The 12,500-nt window shown below is 37.7% G+C and overlaps 2 protein-coding genes across 3 annotated transcripts in view; both read right to left on the bottom strand.

The window, feature by feature from the left end:
* Positions 1-1,309: 1,309 nt before the first annotated feature.
* LOC111434641 (dehydrodolichyl diphosphate synthase 6-like) lies at positions 1,310-2,193 on the bottom strand. The gene has a single exon (XM_023072107.1). The coding sequence runs from the start codon at positions 2,191-2,193 to the stop codon at positions 1,321-1,323; it is 873 nt and encodes a 290-aa protein (XP_022927875.1). The 3' UTR covers positions 1,310-1,320.
* A 5,703-nt stretch (positions 2,194-7,896) lies between these two features.
* Positions 7,897-12,500, bottom strand: part of LOC111434672 (GATA transcription factor 24-like) — a 5,217-nt gene continuing 613 nt past the window's right edge. Inside the window, exons 2-8 of one of the 2 annotated variants that reach the window (XM_023072142.1) lie at positions 12,078-12,412; positions 11,528-11,611; positions 11,292-11,425; positions 9,970-10,089; positions 9,666-9,771; positions 9,027-9,098; positions 7,897-8,334 (exon numbers count right to left, since the gene is read on the bottom strand). In XM_023072142.1, the coding sequence (XP_022927910.1) occupies positions 8,263-8,334; positions 9,027-9,098; positions 9,666-9,771; positions 9,970-10,089; positions 11,292-11,425; positions 11,528-11,611; positions 12,078-12,412 (923 nt within the window). In that variant the 3' untranslated portion in view covers positions 7,897-8,262. Of the gene's footprint in view, positions 8,335-9,026; positions 9,099-9,665; positions 9,772-9,969; positions 10,090-11,291; positions 11,426-11,527; positions 11,612-12,077; positions 12,488-12,500 lie in introns of both variants that reach the window. The other variant, XM_023072143.1, reaches the window with a different exon arrangement.

Below are 12,500 nucleotides of genomic sequence, written 5' to 3'. Positions count from 1 at the left end.
CTGCGATACCTATATTGGTTTGAGGAAACACTAGTGGACTAGTGGTAGAATAGTACTTTGCCACTGTAGAGACCCGGGTTTGATTCCCATTTAGTGCATCATGTTGATGATGATCTTTGTGTTGAATAGTTGATCAACATTTATTCTATTTTCTGATAATCAGAACTTTTGGGACTTAATATAAAAGGTCGGGTAATTACTTCGGCACCTATATAGGTTTAAAGAAGCACTTGTGGTCTAGTGGTAGAATAGTACCCTGTCACGATACTGATTCGTGTTCAATTCTTGGTTGGTGAATCATGCGACGATGATCATATCATATAAGAACTTTTTGGTCTTAGTATTAAAAGTCGAACACAATCCACCCTCTAGGAAGAAGTTTCCCCACCCTTATAACGATATGATGACTTGATAACACAAGCCACCCTCTCTAGGAAGAAGTTTCCACACCCTTATAAAGAATGCTCGTTCCTCTTCCTCTCTCCAACTGATGTGGGATCTCAAAATGCACCCCATTCGGCATCCTCTGTCTTCGTTGGCGTACTGCTCGGTATCCACACCTTCGAAGCCCAGCGTTCTCGTTGACATACCACATAGTGTCCACCCCTTTAGCGTCCTCGCTGGACCACCTAGTGTCCCCTCAAGGTTTTTAAAACGCATCTACTAGGGAGAGGTTTCCACACCCTTATAATTAGTGTTTCATTCTCCTCTCCAACCGATACGAAATCTTACAATCCACCCCCCTTAGCATCCTCGTTAGTACTCGTTCCCCTCTCTAATCGATGTGGGACCCCCTAATGCACCCCCTTTGGCGCCCAACGTCCTCGCTAGCATACTGCCTAGTGTCCATTCCCTTCGGGTCCCAACATCATCGTTGACACACAAACTGGTGTCCACCCCTCCCAATCCACCTCCTTCGTGGCCCAACGTCTTCGCTTCACAGCTTGGTATCCACCTTTCCCAATCCACCACTTTAGATCCTAACACCCTCGTTGGCAGACCGCCTGGTGTTCACTCCCTGCGAGGCCCAACGTCTTTGCTGGCACACCGCCTTGTGTCCACCCCTTTCGGAGCTCAGCCTCCTCGCTGGCACATCCCCTTGTGTCCACCCCTTTCGGAGCTCAGCCTCCTCGCTGGCACATCTCCCATATCTAGCTACGATACCATTTACAACAACCCAAGCCCATTTATGACATGACTAAATTGTATATTAACTTAGAACACGGTTTAAACAAATGACCAAAAAGGCAAAAAAGTAAACCATTTCCTCTCAATTATTACAATCCAACATATATAAGAAGTGTTCCAAAAGAACATGAATCACTCTCTTACAACCTTTAACTCTTTCCTCTTCCTAACCAAATAAAAATGGTTTCTTTGAAAATTCAAAATTGCCCACATAAAATTACAAACATTAACTTCTGGCCAAAGCACAGAAGTAGAATACAAATAACAACAAGAGGTCTGCCACAAGAGAAAATTGCTCAAACGAGCCTCTCCCGACGTGCGAATCAAGAGCTCGGGATCGGGCGTAACCGCAGCGTACATATGCTTCTCGACATCGCCTAATGTTATCAACTTGAGCTCCCCATGTTCATCCACAGCTACTCTTTTTGAGTTCATAATCTCATCCCATTTTTCTTCACAAGCCCTTTCAACAGCATGAACAATCTCATCCGTGGAAGTGTAAGCAACACAGATAGCAAGAACAGCTCCATTGTTGTTCTTGGTGGCTGCCATAGCTCTATCAACAGCTTCCCTCACAGGTTCACTCAACAAATTCAAGTCTCCCAAGAAGTGAAGCCTTATTCCATATTCATACACAAACCCTTCTCCTTTAATCCACAATTCAACCTTTTCCAATATCAAATCCATCACGGCATCAACTTCTTGTGGGCTTCTTTTGAAGTTGTCAATGCTGAAGACGTAGATCGTGACATACGTCACGCCCAGTTCGTAGCAGTACTTGAGCATGAACATTAAAGCTATATACCCAAACTTATAGCCAAACCCTTTCACCAGCTTTTGTTTCTTGGCAAATCTTCTGTTCCCATCGAGGATGAATGCCACATGATTAGGAATTGGACCCATTGAGAGGATTTTGAGGGTACTTCTCTTAATGAAATTAATGGCATGTTCTAAGATCCGAGTAAGTGTAACCCAAAAGGACATCCACACGTTTCCAATTCTCATTTTGCTTGATTGTTTGATGTGTGGTACAAAGGACCTGTCAATGAAACCAAGATTTATTAAGTAGGTAGGTATAGTTATCTCTGCATTTGGACAAACGTCACAATCTATCAATTTCAAACAAACGTGTCTATGCCCACCGCTAGTCGATATTGTCTTTTACGAGATTTTTAAAATGCGTCCGTTAGATAGAGAGGTTTTCATATTCTTATAAAGAATGCTGATATGAAATCTTACATTCCACTCCCCTTTTTGGCCCAACGTTGTCCTTGCTGGCACACAGTTCTCGTCTTTCTTATTTCAATTCACATCCCTAAAAAATTCTCCACTTATTTTCACAAGGTTCATGGGAGGATTCGTGTAGAGAAAAATAATTTTTCTTCATTTTTAATATATATGGGTATATTATGTTTAAAATAATTTTTTAATTAAGAAAAGTAAATCATACTAATAAACTCAATCATTTCCATTTTGTTTCCTAGTTTTAATTAGAGATGTCTTGGGGCGGAGCGGGATCAAGATAGGAAACTGGGAAGTGGATTCCCGTCCAGAGTGAATTTGGACAGAACGAGAGGCAGGGACAAACATGGGGAATGTAACCCCTTCCCTAACTTAGTTTAACTAAGTAGAAATCTAGATAGGTTGACCCGTCACTCCAATCTCACATGTTAAATGGACATCTCTAATGAGTTATACGAAAACGGTGACATGGGTTGTAATTAGGGGTGTACATGGTCCGAGTTGGGTTGGGTTGAATGATTTTTTTGACCCAACCCAAAAGTTCCGGTTGGTTGGATTGGTAACCCAACCCAACCCAATCCAACCCTCTATTTTCGGGTTAGGTTCGGGTTGGGTTGTTAATTTTTTTTGAAGTTTTATTAATCCACATTTTATAATTATTCGGATACAATCTTATATAAAATATATTAAATGTTCCCAAACAAACACAAATCAATTTATAATTATTCAAAAAAAAATCAATGAAAAAACAAGGAGCGAAAATTCTAACCTATTAACATAGTTCAACATTGTCATAACACTAAAAATAACTAAATACAAATTTTTTTTTTTATCAAATAACAAAAATATAAGATAGATAAAAAAAAAAAACAAATTCAATAAAAGACCAGGAGCGAAAATTTTAACAATCTCCATAAAACTAAAGACAATTAAATAGTTTAAGGGTTTTAAAGAGTCGTAAATTATTAGAAAAATAAAAATGTATGTAGATTGAAATATAATAATAGGAAAATAAAAATACAGGAATATAATAGTGTTACAACAAATAAATAATAAATACATTAGAATATACTTAACTACAAATAATTTAAAGGCACCCTACCTAACGAATCAATTGGGATTTGACCAACCCATTAATAATGAGGGATTCTTAATATACTTTATATATTTTTATTTTGATCGAGTAGCTCGAAGGTTTTATCCCACGAACCCAAAACCGAACCGATCTATTTCGAGTTCAGAACCCAACCCTACCCGAAATGCTAATCCAACCCAACCTAACTTTGATAGTTCGGGTTGGGTTGGTCTGGGTTGTCGGATTGAATGTACACCCTAGTTGTAATAAGAAAAACAAACAAAAAAACACTTAATCTTTTAAGTGGAAATATAAAAGAAAGAAGTATTTGGCCGTTCATAGTGAGTGAGTAGCAATGAAGAAGTAGCAAAAATGATAATAAGAACAACACCTCATCGATCAGTTTAATACCCTTTTCAACACCCAAATGAACCGAATCAATTGCCACCGAGAGAGATCCGGCGGCGGCGGAAATGGCGACCAAGAAAGGCCGCCGGAAGTGGAGAAGGACGGCGAAGAATGCGGAGGAAGAGAATGGGGAATTTGTCTCCTAATTGAATCCCTATATATACATAATTTAATAGCCATAAACAAAATGGTTATGTTTTTTTTTTTAATAAATAAAAAAATAAACCGACCAATTTTGTTACGACCCATGTCCAAGACTTGGAATTCAAATTCGGCACTTGATATCCCTGATATTCCCTTGTGTCTCTTGTGACATAGACACGTTACTTATTCCTTGCTTCTAAGAGTGAAGACTGTCCCCACAAACCAACACGAGTCCATTACGTACTCATCACTTCTAAGATTAAAGACTATCTCCATAAATCAATACAAGTCCGTTATGTACTCCTCGCTTTTAAGGGTGCAGGTTACTTTCTCCTTGCTTCTAAGAGTGAAGGCTATCCCCACAAACCAATACGAGTTTGTTACTTACTTATTGCTTTTAAAAGTGAAAACTATCTCCACAAACCACACGAGTTTTTTCAGTATGTTATTGTCTACATGCATCTCCACAAATCAAAGTTAGTTTAACTATGAAATTATTATAATTGAGCTACCGAAAAGAAAGGTGCACCTTATTGTTGACATAGGCAGTGACTTTCAATTCTGAGTGTTTCTTAGTCATTCTATTCGTAGAATTACTCTTATTTGAATGTAGTCTCGTTTCGTTCGTGTACCCTTCCTTTACTCGAGTACTTTGAAAAGGTAACTTTTAGTCCTCGAGCAAAAAATATATATATATATTTTTACATCTCTGTTAGGGGTGAAATTAAAAGATAAATATATACCATTTATTATTATTTCGAATTTCAATATCATAAAACAAATCGAATTATTAATTTATTTATATAAAAATCTAAAAAAGACAATTATATTAAAACAAATTTACTATTAATAAATAATAGTTATTATATTTATTGTACTATCTAATATAGCAATGAAATGTCAATTTATTTAGGCTATTGAGATAATACCAAACCTAACTTAAAAATAATAGCTTAAATTTGAGCATGTGTTAAATACTTTGTAAAAATAGAATTAAAAAAAAAAAAAAAAACTCAAAAATATTCAATTATATTGTACTATCTAATATAGCAATAAAATAATGATATATTAGCGGTGTACATGGATTGGGTTGAAAAAATCTTTTAGACCAACACAAAATTTCGAGTTGGTTGGATTTATGACCCGAGCAACCTAAGTAGAGTTCACAACCTGACTCGACTCAATTCAACCCTCTATTTTTTTTTTTGTTGGATTGGAAGAATTTTTTTTAATTATTAAAAAGATTATATTTATTTACGTCACATTAATAAATAAAATATTATAAATATAAAGTTCAAATTGGAAAAATTTACAAGTCACAGTCCATCACCAATATCGATTACAAACGTCAAACTGGTCGGGTTGACACGACTAAAAAAGTGTTAACCTATGAACTAACTCAAATTTTTTATTTTTCGGAAATCTAATCCAACTCAACCAATATAGTTTGAGTGAGTAGTCTCGATTAATTAGATTATTGGGTCATATGAACACTGCTACACCATAGGATATATTTGATAAAAATTAAGAAAAAAAAATTATAAATATGAAACGTTTTATGAAGAGTGAGAAATTTAATAGATTAAAGAATTTAATTAATAGTCGGTTGGTAAATAATTCATTAAAGAATTTAAATAAATAAATAAATAATTAATTAATTAGGTTTTTGTATACGGCATTGTTGTACTGAAATGTAGGGACAGCTTAACATTTAGTGTTGAAGTTAGAGAAAGTGAGTTAATTTCTACTCCGTCAACTTTGAGTATTATTTTTTTTTTTTCTGTGGTTTATTAATTATGAGATTTTTTTTAAAAAAAAAGTAGGTGAAGTAGTCCAGTTGATTCGAGTTAGGTGGGAAAAGATGCAAAAATTAAAAAGATAGAAAGAATTGAAAATCGTGATGAATTATGGACTTCTGAATAGGCACGAGGATGAAAGACAGGTGCCACGTGACAGATAGCGTCATGCGACTAGCCGAGTAATGAGGGAGACACGTCGGAGTAGAGAGAAGTCACGTGTCGCCATGTAGTTAGTCAGAGGAATCGGACCCGCACCTGAGAACTGGCTTGTGGTCCAACCCTCTTCGTCTAACCCAAGAACCATGGCGTGACCTGGTTCAATACCCTCGACTCAATTTGCCCGCCTAAACCGACTCAACCAAGAGTCGTCTATCTGCGTGTGCCACGTGTTGCACAAGGAGCACGTGTCTCCTTCCTAGGCGCGCATATGTACTTGCACGTGGGAAGCCCTCCAAGCATATGGAAGCACGTGAACACGCGTGGTGAGTCTAATTTTATCTCGTTCAACCTCTATTTGACTGTTTCCTACTCCGTACTTGTAGGGATTGTTAGGATGTGCAATCATGCGAGCATTTTTTACCTAAGTGATTAGAATATGCATGTCTAGAATTTGAGAATGGCAATTTTGGATGAATATGCATGAAAATGACAGAAATCCCCTAAGATGAGATCTCCAGATGCATACTAATTTTGAAGTTTACTACTAAATTAGGATGGGAATTTGAATGTTTAGAACAAAAGTTGGGCAATTTGGGTGAGTAAGCTATTTATAATGTAAGAAATTATGGAAATCTCCTTAGGACGAGATTTGCATTGTATGGTATTTTAAATGCTTTCTGCTGTGATAGAATGAATGATGAGTCTTTGTGATTTGTACTCTTGATATTGATAGATGTTATCTCCTTGTATAGCTTGTATAAATGTTTAGTTTATGGAGTGGTATTGATTCATTTTATAGAACTAGAGTAATATCGAGTTAACCGAGAATAGTATGTTTCCAGTAGACTGGGTAATGTAGGATCGTGAGTAGCAATCAGAGGTCTAGACCTATATGCACCCAGAGATAGATTAGCTCCAAGGAGTTGATCCTAAACGTTTTAGAAACGAGCAGAGAACCCATTGCTATCTCGACTATGCTACCGGAGGCTCTGGGGAAGTCGGATTTATACCGCCTAAACACCCCTAAGAACCTAGTGAACTACCATGACACCTAAGAATGTCAAAGGTAGCTTTCCATGCCATTAGTAGTATGTACGGTGTCATTGGAACCTCCACTAGTAGCTCTCAAGGTTGTTAGCTTTAACAGCCATTAGAATCTCCATCACCTTTCCACTTTAGTATTAGTACGGTCAAGTTAGGTCTAGGCCAGTTAGGGTAGTGCATCAAGGCAACTAATAGATGGCCGATAAATGGGAGTCACACTCCAAACTTAGGGTAATTTATGGTCCTGATAAAAGGTTTCTCCAACTAACCTTCCATGGATGACATGCACGCTAGCAATCACCATACTATTCCATCAAAACTTTATAAGATAGTGTCTCAACCTAGGACACCTATGTTTTATCACATATGCTAAGCAAGCTACCAAAGTCAATGAACATAAAGGTTTCGAAACCTATATCGACCCCTAGGGATAAGATTCAAAACAAAATCGTTTAGAACTTCAAGATCTTCCCAGAAGCTCAATTAACTGTAAAATTAGGCATAAACGTCCTAGAACCTACAGTAAAGCCTCTAGTACCTTCTATAATAAAGATACGAGAGTCTATAGGTAAGTTGCTTACTAAGTATATTTTTATACTCACCCTTTTACCCTTCTTTTTCAGGTGTCCCAAACTGTCAATTAAGGTGGGGAGCATTTGAGAGTTGCACGCACGGTCACAAGGGGGTCGATTTAGAGCGTCAGCTCATGTCATTGTATTTTATTTTGTAATTGTATCCCGAAACTCGTTTCTCCATTTGTAATAAACTCGAACAATAAAACCAAAACAAAAAAAAAGTGTTATAATTGGATGAGAAGCAAGAAGAGGAAATTACGGATTTACCCTTAAATAACTAAAATACCCCTGGTTGGAGGCCAGAAATTACACTATTATCTAATTTATTCGTAAGCTAATAAGAAGAAAAACAAAAAATGAAAGGAGTGTGATGAATGTGAAGCATTTAATCGCCCATTTACAGAGAGGGATGGAAGATTACATCCTAAACCAAACATTGTAGAGAATAAATAAGATAGCTTAGTAATCAACTTATGAGAGCCTTTGATCCCACCATTGAAAACTGCAAGAATTTTGAGCACCAACCTTCTAAATCTCATCTATATTTACACCTATGGATATAAGATTGGTTGCAAATTGGTGGCTCCTTCTTCAACTTTTGTACATCTACCTTCTCTGGTTTATCGCCCTATTTACCACCATTAGAAGCGAGGGCATCCACGTTTATAGCAGCATCGGACTCGTTAGCTTCACCGTCACTCTGTTACAAGAAAAAATGGAAAGTTTAAGATCAGAGGCTAACGTTTTCACGTCAAACGAACACCGCTGTGATACAAGAAAAAATGGAAAGTTTACGATTAGAGGCTAATATTTTCACGTCAAACAAACATGATGTTCTGCTCTGGTACAAGAAAAAATGGAAAGTTCACGATCAGAGGCTAATATTTTTATGTCAAACAAAGATGACACTTCGCTCTAATACAAGAAAAAATAGAAAGTTTACGATCAGAGGCTAACATTTTCACGTCAAACAAATATGACAATCCGTTCTGATACAAGAAAAATGGAAAGTTTACGATCAGATGCTAACATTTTCACGTCAAACAAACACGACATTCCTCTCTGATAAAAGAAGAAATGGAAGGTTTACGATCAGAGACTAACATTTTCACGTCAAACAAACACGATGTTCTACTTTGATACAAGAGAAAACGGAAACTTACGATTAGAGGCTAACGTTTTCAAGTCAAACAAAAACAACGTTCCTAACCCCTAGACTGTTCGTATAGAAGTTTGTTGTTCAATGGGGATCGAGATGATTTCTTCTAAAGCAGTTCACAGGATAAGAAAAAGAGAAGGAAATAAAAACAGTATTTTGATCGTTGATGATTCTTTAGAGTAGCTGTTCGTATCTAATTATTGATTCTTTCTCAACTTGATTTGAACGTGTACCTGTTCAGTCTCCTTCACAGAGGGCTCCTGAATGCCAGCGGTTGAAACCTTGGAAAGATCCCTCAAAATTCCCTATTGCATTCAGAGTTCACTAATGAGAATTCGAGCAGTAAAGCTCATCCATTGACATGCCATGGAACATTTAGTTTACTACAAAGAACAGAACCAATATGACTCTAAGAAACACCATTGAAAAGCTCACGCGAAAAAATCGGGGGAAAAACAGACATTTCGTGGCGAAAGGTGGTTTGGTGGAACTCTATAGACAAGAACAAACTGAGTGTATGAAAATCTTACAACTAAAACACAGCACGGATATGCAAACCGCCCAGAAAATTTTAATGCTACAACAAAACGCAATCCACCGTACCCGAATGCTCTGGTTCAAACAAGTTTTCCGTCCTAACCAATGAAAAGCTATTAACAAAGACTGATCTGCTAAACTAACTTGGAAGTCAAAACCTTTATCAACTAAATGAAAGCATCTTCTAGATGAAAACCACAAATCTAGCACATTTGACAATGAAATGTTGAACACAGATGCATATCATGCAGATTTCACCCCAAGATACTGCAAATCACTTCGTGGATGATGTTATATCACCTAAAGAACTCTTAAATTTCGATTAATAAACAAACCTTATTGGCCCACTTCAGCCCACATGCATTGCACAGAGTCCTCGGGCCTGCTGGCCCTCGACGCATCATTGGGGTAGATTTTGAACTGACTCCACAATGTGTGCATCTGCATAAGAATCATGGAAGACAATATCGTAAAAAAATTAGCGGATTTACAATTTCCTTTCTGAATGAGAATTGAGCTTCTTGACATTCCAGTTGGATGCGAAACAAACCGGCAAGGTGACACAAAGATGATCCTCAGACTACCAGCAGGGTTATCGAAAGTTAGAAAATGGGACTCGTGATAATCGACAATACTTACGAAGTTTCCAACAAGCCATCATCTTGACCAGAATCCAAAGTTAGAGCCAAGACTGAAGATGAGCCCACTTCATCTGCACTAGCTTTAGATGATATAAACTGGCCCTTCTTCCGCTGCATTCTGTTGAGTCCAGACAAGTTGTTAGAACAAGTCTCAAGAACACAACCATCTTTTCTCTCCTTCCATGATTAGATCTTAAACTCTTAACTGTCATACGCTGAGCCCAACAGACAATAAGATGGGAATAATGCAACAAAGTAATTTAGTATATGTGCTCTGGATAAAGAAGGAGATGAAGGAATATCACATTGAATTGCATACAACAGAAACAGCATTGATTTAATAATGAAAATGTATCTTTAAAAGTACACTAAGATATGCTTTCTGCAATACATCATAACAGCTATTGTGAGATCTCACATCGGTTGGAGAGGAGAACGAAGCATTCTTTATAAGGGTGTGAAAACCTCTCCCTAGCAAACTCGTTTTAAAAACCTTGAGGGAAAACCTGAAAGGGAAAGCCCAAAGAGGACAATTTCTGTTACCGGTAGGTTTTGGCTGTTACAAATGGTATTAGAGCCAGATATCAAGCGATATACCAACAAGGAAGCCGAGCCCCGAGAAGGGGTGGACACGAGACAGTGTGCCAGCAAGAACGTGGGCCTCAAAGGAGGGTGAATTGAGGGAGTCTTACATCGATTGGAGAAGGTAGCGAGTGCTAGCGAGGACACTGAGCCTTGAAGGGGGATGAATTATGAGATACTACATCGGTTGAGGAGGAGAACGAAGCATTCTTTACAAGGGTGTGGAAACCTCTCCCTAGAAGACGCGTTTTAAAAACATTGAGGAAAAGTCCGAAAAAGAAATTCCAAAGAGGACAATATCTGCTAACAGTGGGCTTTGACTGTTACCATTATAAATTTCTCTTCTTTCCTTTTCGGAAAGTTATTAGAAATATAAATTTGTTTTCACAAGATCAAAGAAATCATAAGTTATTCCGATGAACTTCTATCTTACTCAAATATTGTAATTTCCTTTCCAAGTAACCATGAAATAGCTGTGTTATACTAATCCCTACTATTTTTCAATACTCAATTCTACTTGATATACCGACAGACCCCCAATGACTAAGGTGCGTGCGCGTAAACAGGAAGGGAGAGTGCGGTGTGGGATGATGTATTTGTGTCGGACCCAAGCATATTAGTTAGTTACACAGTTGACAGAGAGGGAATATAGAGAGGAGATAGAGAGGGACCTCTCTACGGTCTCTTGACTTGAACTGTACCTTCTAACATATATATAAACTGGTATCTATCATATACCTGAGTGCAACTTCTTTTCGCACATTGTAACGGATTTTCTTCCCGAAACACCTCTCTTTCCTCTTCTCTCGAAACCTACTCAATGAAGCAGCTCTTTGCGGTTGCGCCGACCTGACAGGAAAGCCATCAGCACCCTGCAGGATTACAGCAGAAGTGAGTTAGAAAATCAACAGCACCAGATGATTTAAACCTATATCTGTAAGGTAAACCATTCAAATGATAGTTTGTATGGATACCTGTTGATTGACAGGAATACTTCCAACAGCAGGAATACCAGAAGGAACTTCATATCCACCTAAAAGCAAAAGTACGGCTTGCACCTGTCAAATTTAACCACAAAAAACTTAAACCCCTAGAGTTCGTATCCATGTATTTGAACATCGAACCAAATGCTTCCTAAATCTAATTCGAAAAACCAGTCTTGGTTTCGATTCAACTTGCACAATTTTGTTCATTCGTCATCATATTTCTTCTTTTTCGATAATCTTTTACAAGAAACAACAATCCATTCATCATCAAAAAGTCCCACTAGGAAACTAAAATAGTCTAAAACTTGTAACCCAACAATGATTTATCTTACATAAACGCTCCCTAATTTGAGTAAGTTACAAAAAGAATCTCAATCTCAAAACGAGCTTGGAATTGAATACCATAAAGAAGCACTAGGCTTGGCTAGATCAAGTAGTTCAACTTCAAATGGTATAAATCTTCAGCAAGTAGCAGAATAATTGCATAAGTAATGGACAATTTACAAAGGTCATCATCAACACCCAATTCAAAACAAACCTTGTCCGGCGATACAGAGTCAAAAGCGTAAACCTCCCCTCTGAATGACAGCGTGAGCTGATCGGCACCACCGTTTCCAATCAAAGGGTTGTAATCAGAGCTGGAAATATACGCCGAAGGAACAATATCCTGTACTCGGTTCATCGCTGAGACCGAGCCACTCATCCCCCCGGAGTCTTCAAAGCGCATCTGAGGGTTGTCAATGGACTCTTCCCGACCGGTAACGTTGTCGTCTTCATCGCCAACTTGAGTCTGAACGTTATCCAAATCCTGGGCAACGTTGTTCATGACTCCGGAACCGTACATCACGTCTTGGAAATTGGAGTCCGGCATTTCTTGTAGAATCACATAGATAGGCCAAGAACACGCTAATTTAACAAGAAACGAAAAAATCCGAAGCAAAAAAAAAAAAAAAAAAAAAAA

Source organism: Cucurbita moschata, unplaced genomic scaffold (genome assembly GCF_002738365.1).
Source record: "Cucurbita moschata cultivar Rifu unplaced genomic scaffold, Cmos_1.0 Cmo_Scf00045, whole genome shotgun sequence".
NCBI classification, from domain to species: domain Eukaryota; kingdom Viridiplantae; phylum Streptophyta; class Magnoliopsida; order Cucurbitales; family Cucurbitaceae; genus Cucurbita; species Cucurbita moschata.
The sequence above is the reverse complement of the archived record's forward strand: the minus strand, read 5'-3'. Positions and strand labels throughout refer to the sequence as shown.